At 36.3% G+C, this 12,860-nt stretch overlaps 1 protein-coding gene across 1 annotated transcript in view; it reads left to right on the top strand.

Moving 5' to 3' along the window:
- SCYL2 (SCY1 like pseudokinase 2) overlaps window positions 1–12,860 on the top strand; it is a 43,403-nt gene that overhangs the window by 22,355 nt on the left and 8,188 nt on the right. The window contains exons 8-14 of the mRNA XM_075427734.1: window positions 1,497–1,622; window positions 3,747–3,923; window positions 7,436–7,558; window positions 8,819–8,932; window positions 9,398–9,530; window positions 11,374–11,492; window positions 12,131–12,231. Of these exons, the coding sequence (XP_075283849.1) occupies window positions 1,497–1,622; window positions 3,747–3,923; window positions 7,436–7,558; window positions 8,819–8,932; window positions 9,398–9,530; window positions 11,374–11,492; window positions 12,131–12,231 (893 nt within the window). The remainder of the gene's footprint in view (window positions 1–1,496; window positions 1,623–3,746; window positions 3,924–7,435; window positions 7,559–8,818; window positions 8,933–9,397; window positions 9,531–11,373; window positions 11,493–12,130; window positions 12,232–12,860) is intronic.

Below are 12,860 nucleotides of genomic sequence, written 5' to 3'. Positions count from 1 at the left end.
GCTGGAAGAGGGGAAGTGAGGAAATGGGCAAATGTTACTTGAGTATCAACTCACTTGTCTGAAGGGCTGCAACAAACAAATCTGTAAATACTTGTGTTAAGCAGTATGGTTTTCTAAAGTTGTTAAGTCTCTTTTACCACATCTGCACTGCAGACTGAATTGTAGGCTAGAGATATTACAGCTTTAGTTCTAAAATCAGTTTGTTATTGCCAGCATGACATGAACTAAAATGGAGCTTGACATGAGCAAGTTTACCTTGCTAGTTTTAACTAGTTTGTGTTAACCTGTGTAGAATTCCGTGATTACGTCCATTTTGTTGTGTGATGTAGAAGACAGAATTTAAGTCCACAGTGCTGACTAGCTTGGATTCTCAACTGACAATTTTTCTTCTGTATTGCCCTACTCCAGTCTGCTTTTCTGATTCTCTTTATTGCCCTACTCTTACTGGCTTCTCTTTCTGCCTTACAGCAGAGCTTATTTACATGTTTTTATATAATTCCTTTTTGCACAAATTTTTCAACTGAAAACAAATGTCTGAATAGTCTGAGAGACCATGCGTTGTCTTTAACTCTTGTGAGCCCGTGAGGTTTGATACATCCCTCCCTAAAACTGCGAGCTAGCAGAAAGGAGGAATCTTACCCATGCAGGTTTTTGAATGCAGAATTTTTCATTCCAGTCTGCATAAGTCTGGGACAGACACTCTTCTGCTCTTTTTGTTCATCTGCTAACTGAAAGCTGAATATTTGGGGATGGATTTTTTATATAAACAATCTTGTTATCATCATGCATTTTTATGAATCTTTCATTAATGGTGAAGCAGCTCTGTCAGTATTAATATATGATATGATATACGGTTACGGATTAAACCCCCTGGTATTTTGTTGGTGCCATCTTTTTAAGCCTAGTTTATATGTATGTACATTGTTACATAATACTTACGAAGGCCTGTGCCCTCTTTGCTGAAGAAATGCAAACAGAGGAGATCATGTGAGAAATTATAATGGACAGGATTTACGAGTAGGTCTCAACATTGGAGAGAAATTTATATAATTACACATTTATTGTAGATACATGCTTGTTGATGCATTATAAGTTTCCAGGGGTGGTAGCCATGTCCGGATGGCCTAGTAGGTAATCCTTTGTTGTAACACTAAACAGCATAATTATTCCTAGGAGCACTTTTAATCAAGGTTTTTACTTTTCTTTTGATTTATTGTAGATGAAACATTATTTCATATACAGTAAGTTAACTTAGATACACATAACATGCATGGGTTTCTTTAAAATACTAGGAAAATTCTGTCAATAATAAATGTTTATCTGTGAATATTGTACTATTTAGTATGTAAAAATGTTACTTTTCTAATTGTGAGTTGCAGGCACGTCATTGTAAAAGTTTGCATTGAAAAGGTAAATAGATTATGATATTTTGGAATCTTTGTAACAGTGTCAATGTTGTCTCCCTCCAGATCACAAGCTTTTAATCTTATTTTTAGATACCATTCTTCGATGATGTAGGAGCAATGACGCTTCAGTATTTTGATTCATTATTTCAAAGGGATAACCTTCAGAAATCACAGTTTTTTAAAGGGCTACCAAAGGTTCTGCCAAAACTACCTAAGGTATGTCTGCATGACATATGCGAACATCTATTAACATCTATTAACATTCTGAATCTCAGAATGCTGGACTCCATGTAGCATTGTACCGTAACAGACTGCCATGAGACAGTCAGAATACAGCAGCAGGAAAGAAGGAGAGATCAGAAAATAGTTAGTGTTGAGACTTTCCTGAGCTATAAGTGATTCCTTAAATGGAAAATGGCAAATTTTTCTGTCAGTATGTGTAAGGAACCATCATTTGCATGTCCTCTTGTAGTTCGTCCCACTTTGAAAGGGAGTTGTCTTCTCTCCACTTACAAGGCTTTCTCTGTGTTTCCAGATGTTATCATAGCTGTTTGAAGTCATCTTGCCACCTTTTCTCACGAAAAGATTGCCTCAAGGTTTTTCATAGCAAAGCAGTACTTTAATGTTGAATGATGCAAGCTTCCTTCCCTCAACAGACTAAGTGCTTTCTTGTCCTAGTGGTGCCCAGAAACCTCAAAGGCAAATGTCTGTCATTACAGATTTCTTCTGTGTAGGGTTAGACACTGTCTAGACTGACTTCTGTTTGTTTTATGGTATTCTTTATATAAAGCATAATGCATATGTGATAGAAAAATAGTTTAATAGAAAATTAGTTTAATACATAATAGAATAGCTAAGCTTCTCAACCATTGTATGGAATTTCTTTAAGTGCAAAATTCAGATTTCATGTTTAAAACTTTCTTAAGTTCGTAATTTTTTCCTTTGATCAGAAATCGTTGATGCTTTGAATTTAAAAACAGATGGGATGTATTTCACCTATACTTCAGTCACTGACTGACCTAATGATCTTTAGGGCATTCTTTTTTTTCTGTCTTGAAAGTATATTTTATGAGGGAAGGGACTGTGCCCTTGAACTGTAAAGAGTTTAAGGATGTCGAACTCTATAGTAGACACCCACAGTATAAATGCCTATTTCATCAGCAGAATCCCATTTCAGGAATGTACCTGGAGTTTTACAGGGAGATGTAGCAGGATTATGTGTTTGTTCAGTGAGCAATGGGGTACTGAAAAACTGATTACTGGGGGGGGTTGATAGGGTCTTTTTAGGGTCTGTTCTAGGAAAGCATGTAGAATAAAGTTTTCAAAATTCATGTATGTGACTGAATCACAGAATCACAGAATGTTAGGGGTTGGAAGGGACCTCTGTGGGTCATCTAGTCCAACCCCCCTGCCAAAGCAGGGTCACCTACAGCAGGCTGCGCAGGACCTTGTCCAGGCGAGTCTTGAATATCTCCAAAGGAGACTCCACAACCTCCCTGGGCAGCCTGTTCCAGTGCTCTGTCACCCTCAGAGGGAAGAAGTTCTTCCTTGTGTTCAGCTGGAACTGATGGGGCCTCCCTAGGGCAGAGTAGAGAGGAAGGAGAACCTCCCTCGACCTACTGCCCACACTCTTCTTGATGCACCCCAGGATCCCATTGGCCTTCTTGACAGCCAGGGCACACTGCTGGCTCATGGTCAAGCTGTTGTCCACCAGGTCACCAAGGTCCCTCTCCGCAGAGCTGCTCTGCAGCAGGTCCGCCCCAAGCCTGTACATGAGCATGGGGTTGTTCCTCCCCAGGTGCAGGACCCTGCATTTGCCCTTGTTGAACTTCATCAGGTTCCTCTTTGCCCAACTCTCCAGCCTGTCCAGGTCTCGCTGAATGGCAGCACAGCCTGCTGGTGTATCCACTGGTCCTTCCAGTTTTGTGTCATCAGCAAACTTGCTGAGGGTACACTCTAACTCTTCATCCAGGTCATTGATGAAGAAGTTGAACAAGACTGGGCAAGTACTGACCCCTGGGTAACACCACTAGTTACAGGCCTCGACAAAGTCCCTCAAAAGACTGAAAGTCCTATTTTCTGTACAGTTAATTGCTTTTTGTTGACTTTCACAGTTACTATAGTCTCCAGTTATATTTCAAGTGCCAACAGAGAAAAATAAGTAAAGTAGCACAATATAAGTTATGTAGCATATACTGTGAAAGTAAGAGTTCAAAACTGAAAACTGTCTGTCTGCTTTTTTATAAATATCAGGTTAATACAAAAACTGTTGAGCTGGCACAGCAGTAACTTACTGCAGTGCAATACAATGTGATGCATGCTTGTTTTTTTTTCTTTTAGCGTGTTATAATTCAGCGAATTTTGCCTTGTTTGACTTCTGAATTTGTGAATCCTGATATGGTACCCTTTGTCTTGCCTAATGTTCTCCTAATTGCTGAGGAATGCACCAAAGAAGAATATATCAAGCTCATTCTACCTGATCTCGGTCCTGTTTTTAAGCAGCAAGAACCAATCCAGGTATGTTGATATTGTTCAGATGACAATTTTTCTCTTTGTTGTTTTTTTTCTCTGAAAAATGATTAATTGTTCTATTTCCGTTTTCCAGCTTCACACAGATTGCCCAGACTGCTCTGTAGTTATCCAAGCAGTCAGTCTTGATTCATATCAAATACATTTTTTCCAGGAAATCCACAAAGCCCCTACCCTGCTTTTTCAGATGGGTTTTCTGAGGGTGTATTTGTAATTATAGATGAAATTAGATTAGCAAAAAAGGAAACATTTAATTTACCACTCAATTCTTATGTTTGGTTGGTAGCAGAGGTATATTTGTAAGCATTTTATCACTTATCTAGCAAATCTGAGAAGGGTTGTACAGTACAGTATTTGCACGTATTCTCTCAGTAGCTGAACCTATGATTTCTTTTTTTTTCCCTTGTATCCAGATTGCTGACATTGGGATCATGGGGTGGAAAAGTTGTAACTATGACACTCTTAAAAGTTCTGTTTATTGATGATAATAAAATATTGTTTCTTGGAGAGCTGTGCACAATTTTGTGAAATTTGTTTCATTTTATTTGACAAATGTGTAAGTAAAATACAATTTTTCTGTTGCTTACATGCATAAAAGTAGTAAGACATTACCATCACTGTAAAGGAGAGAAACGTTTGCATCCTTTTGTCAACACCATGTGGATAATGTCTCCTGAGAATTCTGTCTCTGTTAGGAATTGTGCCTCCACAGATGAAAGGCAGCTCCACATTCCTTCCAGCTCAGCTTGTGTTACTGCTGAATGCTATTATTTCTCTGCAGAGCACTTAAGGGGCAAGATAAATGTAGGAATGAACAATTAGACTTTTTATTTCTAGGTTTCCGGATCAGAGAACTCTTATACTGGGGAGGGGGGGGAAAGGGGAGAATACCCCACAAAATTAGTGCCCATCTTATTTGTGGTGTTTCATCCTAAAAGGTAACATTGTGTTTTTCTACCTTTAACATCAGATTTGTGAGACAATCCTTACTGCAAAAAGTTTGCCTCATATCTGGAGCATAATGGGCTCAAAAGCTGGTTTATTTCTTGAGAAATGAGGGAAGCAAAATGCAGACTTGAGGTCAGCTCATAAAGAACAAGCTTTGCGAAGTTTTTCTGTAACTATCTAGATACTATATATTAAATTCTTAAGCTGATGTTTTTAATGCACAGTAAGTACTAGGTGGCTTATTCCAGTATTTTTTCTGTGGGTTTTTTTTAGTATGGCAAAGTTTAAGTAATCTACGATGAGTTTTCAAAGTTAATATAACAGGAATTCAGGAAAAAAATATAAATGTTCAGAATGCCAGAAGGCAGAATTCCAGGTCTGACTGTCTTTGTGCAAGGCAAAAAGGTCCAGTTCCTGGCTTTTTGTAACTCATGGAAAGGGATGGATGGGGAAGGTGCCGATGTTTCTTCCAAATGCTCTCTCAGGATGTTTTAGGTTTGTAAGAGGGGCCTGTTGCTTGGCTTTCACAGGGTACTTGAGTTAGGAAGTGAATGTATCATAGGGAAGCTGCTGTAATTCAGCAGGAAGAAGTTGTTATCCAGTGTTCACAATGTCTTTGTATGAGGGAATTTGTAATATGAAAATGGATTATTTAGTTAAATTACTCATTCATATGTACTCTTGGAGTTAGCATGGAGTAACAGGTGTACTGTAAATTGACATCCTAGTTTACTCTGACATAGCTTCCCAGTGTAGACAAACCCTTAATTTATACCTAGGGGAATCCATAGATAGTTAGTATATGAAGTACTGTAAATTCATATTCTAATTCAGTACACCAGAGCATACCCTGACAAGTACTGCGTTCTGTATTAATGAATGAGGCACATCATTAGTGTTATTGTTTAGAGTGCAACTGTTGCTGCTTGCTTATTAGATGGTGTCTGTGCATCTGTGACTGTAACATCTTGGGTTCCTACTTAAATAGATAAAATGTATTAAATACGACCCTACAAAGCTAAAAATAAAAGGGGTTCATTGGAACAGCATGAACTACGTTCTAGTTGAAGTCAGGTAGAGAAGAGAGATCAAAACCGATTCAGCTTTGTTAGCTTAGTTAAAAAACATTGGCAGCCAGTGGAAACCAGCCGAACTGCTTCTCTGAAATCTAAAAGACTATATAGTACAATGTTTAGCTTAAAAGCAGTCTTCTAAATGTTCAGACATCTGGTTCTTATTTTGAAGGAGCTTTTCTAGTTATTAAATAGCAGTTTTCATTCACGTCCTTTTCAAATTTGCAAAAACAATCAAGCAATCCTTCTCCAAAACCATACATTTAACTAACATAGAAACTGTCATGCCACAGTATTATAGCGCTGCTAGACAAGAGAAGAACAGTGTTATGAGCACATGCAGGTCTCAAAAAGCCAAGTTTAGGACAAATAAAAATTCTTTTTTCAAGAATAATTATAAAATCTAATGTTAAACTGACCTGGTTCATCTCACCCGAATTCTCCCAAATTTGGGGATATCAAAATCAGTGTTCATGGAATGAATGAATGAATGGGTTTGTACCATTTAGGTAATTATAAATATACAATAAGAAAACACACATTAGCCGCAGTTTGAAAGCATTTGTTTTTCTTCCCTGTGAAGGAAAGCAAATGAAAGGGAGAAACTTGTAACGTGGTCTTGGTACACTTGTATTTCTACACTTTGATTCTTCTGTTTGTTTGACATACAAGCACTGACTGCTACATATGTTTAGACTTAAAAATTGAAATATTTTTCTCTGATTAAATACTTGGCTTTTTATTGTTAATTTGGTGACATTCACCACAGTTTATCCATCTAGTCTAACATATTTTCTAAAAGGAGTCTAGATATCAATGAATAGTCAATGTCAACTGTAGCAAGTTGTCTCACCTGTCTGAGATGAGACATGGTGAATCGCACTATATAAATGTGCTATTCTAGTGTTGCTTTTTAGATTAATGCTATCTGAATTTTTTTTGTTTGGGATTTTTGGTCTTAGGATATACAATTTCCACGTGAAATAGAGTAAAGGTGTTTTGTGTCCATATAGTAGCTGTGATACTCTTTTCATTGTGTCCCTATTTTGATTCTAGATGTAGATGGAATATAGCTCTTATATGTGGAGTTGTGATCAAATGCATAGTTTTTTGAAAGTTTAGCTTTTTCAGCAGTGATGTATGTATAAAAATGTGCTGTGGGTGGTTTTAACAAAAGACCATGTTGTAAATAGAAACAAGAGCTCCCTCCTTAGCCATTATGATTTCTTATTTCAGAAGAATTAGTCTAGAACATGCGTATTTTCTTTGATTTGTATTTGCTGTTTTTAAAATGCAATAATATGTCAGTGTTTCTTGTCTTCCATGCCTTCAGGCAAGCAACATGGTAAGTGATCACATTTACTGAGTTACAAGAAAACTTCTGAAGTTTTTGTGATATGATACAACATACTTTAAATTTTAAGTATATGTTTCTCAAATTAAAACTTTTCGCTTCTAAATTGTCCTTCTTTTAAATAGATCTTGTTGATCTTCCTGCAAAAAATGGACTTGCTTCTAACCAAAACTCCCCCGGATGAAATAAAGAACAGTGTTCTGCCAATGGTTTATAGAGCCTTGGAAGCACCTTCAATTCAGATCCAGGTATAGTAATTGCAGCATTCATTTAAAACAATTTTTTTCTCTTTAAGCTGATATGACAACTTTCTGTATGCTCATGTGTTTATTTACTTGAAAAAAAAAAATGACAAAGCTGTGTAGTGTTCCTGAATATTTAAAGAGATTAATGTTTTAGTAAAGAAAATTTGTTTTAGTGAAATAAAATTTATATCCCGTATTTTTCAGGGAGTAGCCACTTGACTGTTGTTCTGGTGTTCTTATCCTAAATTCTTACTAGCCGCCATAGCAAAAAGTAGGATGTGCATTTCTACTACATTGCCTGTGCAGCAGAAACTGTGCAGGCATGTATGCCCTTATCAGTCAGTGAGAGGTGGCGTATTCTGAGCTCCTACTAGTAAGAACATGTGTGCTGACAGTTACCTTGGAAGAACTGATTTGCTGTAAAATCATACTAATGTACCTCCTGGTGACATTTTTATGTATCCATATTTAATTTTTCTCTTTATGCTTTCTCTACCTTTCTGAAATTCTTTTTCTTCAAATCATTCTTCTACTGGAATTAAATTCCAGTTACCCGAAGGCATTCAGAAGTGGGGGGAGATAAACAAACCAAATATTTCTTAAAGAAGAATTTGGATAAGCAGATGGGACTTTTACCTTTGCAAAGCCTTTGCAATATTATGGAGAAAGGTTTTTGTTTCTGAATACCTGGCGTGAGGTTTTTTCCTGCATCAGTGGTTAGTTTACTCAGGTATTTACTTGCGATATATACTTAATATTGCTGTCTCTTATTTTTTGAGATTGGTCTGAAACTGGGTATTTTTTTTCTCTGTCGCTTAACTGTATTTAATCTTGATATGCCTTTTTACCTTTAGCCTATCACTGAGCTGCTGCAGTGCTGTTGGTAGTATTCACTCAGATTTGCTTGACTTTTGTAGGAAAATGTTACAGTTGCATGTAATAGAAGTTGATTTTTGTATAAAGGTGTTTTTAAAAATGCAGGATATTCTTACTGTCCAAATATTTATGATAAATTTATGGATACTGTTTTTGAAATCAGTTTTCCAAGGGTCTAGATACATACCATGATGTTTATTATTCTAGCTGTTTTTAAGTGAGTATGATAGATGAAGGTCAGCTTCGTTGAACATATTTCCTTAATATTTTTTTAAAAAGAAAGCTTCAGAAGACATTTTAAACTGATTTTGATCTTGAATGATATTAGTACTAATTTTATAATAAACATACATGCTTCTTTTTAAACTTGCGCTTTTTTTTTTTTAGGAGCTTTGCCTAAACATAATTCCCACGTTTGCCAATTTAATAGATTACCCATCAATGAAAAATTCATTAATTCCAAGAATTAAAAATGCATGTTTGCAAACTTCTTCTCTTGCTGTAAGTATTGTAATAATTTTATCTCTCAGTCCTCAGAAAATGCTGTTACCTTTAGTTACTTCAGCTTTTCTGCCATTGTGTCTTTAAAGAAAAACCCATTAATCGCTCTGATTTCTTTCTGAGATTTTTTCTTTACTTTTTGCAAATACAAAAGCACAGTTTACTTTTTTTACTCTTAACAGTTGTTAAGTTGTTAACAACTTAATGCGTTAATAATAAAAATTGTTGATGTGTGTTTCACAATAATATATTTTAATAGTGTTTGTCCTGCAGAAAAGCCAAGGTTTTTCCTTTCATGACACAAAAAGATCTTTTTAATTTGTCTTGAATTTTCAGATATGAAGGCTGTAGTTTTACAGGGTTTTGTTCTTTTCTTCTAAGTATATGTTTTGTAAGGGCTTTTCTTTTTTTTTCTTATGCAAAAACATAGTAAAGAGTTTGTTTAATTCTTATCATACTTCACAGGTCCGGGTGAACTCACTAGTGTGCTTAGGCAAGATTTTGGAGTACTTGGATAAATGGTTTGTGCTTGATGATATTTTACCTTTTCTACAACAAATTCCATCCAGGGAACCTGCAGTGCTAATGGGAATTTTAGGTAATTAATACTCTCAACTGTCTCGTCTTTTGTGTTTTGACGTTGTAAATCTGAAAGCTTTCTGTATTATCATTGGTAGTGTTTACATAGTGTATGGCTAAAATGACTGTTAAAAACTTCCTGTTTCTGGATCTTAAGTATGCCCCTGTTCAGTTACCTTATGTATTGCGGGTACATGTATTTGTTGTACATGTAGTACATGTACATGTAGTCTTCTTGAACACGAGTACCTGTATTTGGAGTCTTCGAAGTCCAGTTCTGAGTATGCGTTGCAGTTCTTGGTCTGTGACACTTGCATGGACTGTATGGCCCACCCAGCCAGAGAGGCTGTTTTCCTCGGAAGACTGTACGGTGTGTCTTCTTTCAGATGCTGCTGGAGCTTTTCAGATGTTACTGTTGCCTTCTCTTACCACTCTTGCATGTCAGATGCTGTAAATGATTGTCTCTGAATCTACTACTCTTTGCTGCAGGTTTTATTAAACTCATTTTGTTGGACATTTAAGCAAACATGTCTGCCTTTGCACTGAAATGGAGCATAGTCTGGGTGAGGTTTCACAAAATGGCTAATATGACTTAATGTCTCGGTATTTCTGAACGGGGAGGCCTTACTCCCAGTTATGCTTTCCTAATGCCTCTCTGGTGCTTGCCTCACTCAGAATGTGTGATGTTAACAACCTGAATAGGCTCAAGAAGACCAGATGACCAGAGTCACTGCCAAGAAAGAGGTGTGACTGCATGGCCGAGTCTAGAAGACAGCGGTCACTTCTCTTACTGGCAACAAAGTCGTAGACAGAAGACTATAACAAGCTGAGCTGTACTGGCAGCAGCCCTCATTAAACACTGTAATAATATATGATGGTGGCATTATTCTGATTTGCTCAAAATCAGCAAGAGGGCATCTGTCAGTACTAATTTAAAGCTGCCTGTTTCCCATAATCCTTGCATCTTTGACTTCTCTTTGCTGTCTGAGAATGAGAGAGAGTGCATCTTTTACTTTAGTTGTATTGTTCATGAATTCTACTTGGATACAGTGGATAAGTGAACCCTAGTTTGGAAATGATAGGCTGAAATCAATTTTATGTACTTGGGCTCTCCTTTTCTTCTGGAATCGTACCTTCCATCTTGTGTATGATACCGTCTTTGCCCAGCTGACAGCTCTGCTCTAATACTAACCATAGAAAGTGAGGAAAGCTGCTGCTTCTTTTATGCTAGTATGTTTAGTGTTTGCCACCAGAGGTGGACTATTTAAGCAGAGAAATCCTCCTCTCGGAAATGCTATAGAACTTGTAGGCTTAACACTGAAACCCTTATGCTTGCCATGATTGTTTTTTCACTGATTTTGGAACAGGTAAAGACTATGCATGATTTCTGATCTGATGTGTAACACAGTCCCAAACATCTCTGTAAGAATCTTTGTAAAATGCAATCAGAGAGCAGTGTGATAGTTACTCCTAGACACTTCCATGTGCTAGGAGAGAACACGTCTGTAGTTAACGCAGCTTAATTTTTCAGTGGCAGTTTGTCAGTTTCTGGTAACTCAGTTGCTCATTATCTGTTCAAAATGCATATTCTCAGATAATTGACCAGGAGAATACATTGCCTCATATCTGGTTTCGTAGCTGCAAAGTATTACTTTGGACTTCCTCTTGTTCTGAACTTTAGCAAAGCCTCTTGCCATAATGTGTGTGTTGTGGATGAGTACTTGGTTTTTATAATTATGTTTGTCCCTACATGTATACAGAGCCAATGTATGTTCAGATGATCAGTACATAAAGAGAGTGCTACTTTGTTCACATTTTTTACTAAACTTAACAATTTTTGCTATTTTGATGTTGTATCTCAGGTATTTACAAATGCACGTTTACTCATAAGAAGTTGGGAATTACCAAAGAACAGCTTGCGGGAAAAGTATTGCCCCATCTGATTCCTCTTAGTATTGAGAACAATCTTAATCTCAATCAGGTAGGAACATAACTCTGTTGCATTATTTTACTTGATAAATTGGCAGAGAATGGATATAAACTGTTGTCAGAGGAAAATTCGTATGTTACTGTATGTCTGTGTCTGTTGTAAAAGCAAACAAAACCAAAAGGCCTTCCAGTATTATTGTATCTGTATGTTTAAAGCTTGTTATTTGCCAGTGTATTTAACTGATCTAGTATAAAATTCCAAAATAAATACAATCACCTTCTAAATATCCTGCAGAAGTGGTTAGCTACTAACATAATTACAAATCAAATTAAAAGCTAAAGTACAATCTTAATGTTTCTTGCCTTGCTCTTGTTTGTAAATGTTGCAGATAATGCAGAAGTGCAATCATAGGATTTTTTTGTTTTTTAATTAATCTGAGAATATTGATCTGTGTGGGTTTTTTGTCTGGTTTGCACCAGTTTTTAGTGATACATATTTTTCACTGTTTCAGTAAACAGTCTGCTTGTAGTTAGGTATCTAATGGAAGATAGTGAAGGTGGACTATGAAACATCTCTACAGTTTATCTGACATTGTCTATTGGAAGTTTTATCAGATATTACCTTTTAAGTTATAGAAGTCTGAATTCCAGCACTGCAAAATCCAAACTTCTTGTATATTTCTTTTACAGTTCAATTCTTTTATTTGTGTTATAAAAGATATGCTTAGTAGATTGGAGGCAGAGCATAAAACAAAACTTGAGCAACTTCATGTCATGCAAGAGCAACAGAAGTAAGTCTTTATTTATGTGTGTATGAAGGAACAAGTGAGCAGAGAATAAATTTCAGTTAACTTTTAGCAAATGTGAGAAAACTGTAACCATAGCAATAAAAAAAAGTAATTCCTACTTCAGTAGTTGAAAACTACCTCAAATAAGCATAGTTGTCAGCAAAGATTTATTAGTCCTAGAATGATAACAATATTGTGATGTAAATGGTTTTATAGAGTAAAATCCTTTACTTTTATACAATTCAGTCACAGTTTATTATTTTGAGTCAATAATTTTTAATTAATTATATGTTCATACTGAGCTCCACTAGTACAGTTCATGTCTTGCTTCTATATGCTAAGTTGCTAAGAAGCATAAACATTGTAGCCTTTTAGAAGACAGTGATATTTGAAGATATTTAGACCTGTTTTATGGAATCTGATGTGAGGTGATATTTGAGTCAAATTAACTTGGGTTACCCAAAGTCTGTGTCACCCCGTTAAAAAGGAGGAGCTAAGACCATGTGAAATGATCATTAGGAAACCTTTCAAATTTAGAATATTAACATTTTCCAGTCTCCTACAGGCTTTCTATAAAAATGGCAGTGCTCTCATAATGCGATTTTTTTGGTGTTATTTACATGCAGAAGAGT

Source organism: Opisthocomus hoazin, chromosome 8 (genome assembly GCF_030867145.1).
Source record: "Opisthocomus hoazin isolate bOpiHoa1 chromosome 8, bOpiHoa1.hap1, whole genome shotgun sequence".
In the NCBI taxonomy this organism is placed as follows: Eukaryota; Metazoa; Chordata; class Aves; order Opisthocomiformes; family Opisthocomidae; genus Opisthocomus; species Opisthocomus hoazin.
The sequence above is the reverse complement of the archived record's forward strand: the minus strand, read 5'-3'. Positions and strand labels throughout refer to the sequence as shown.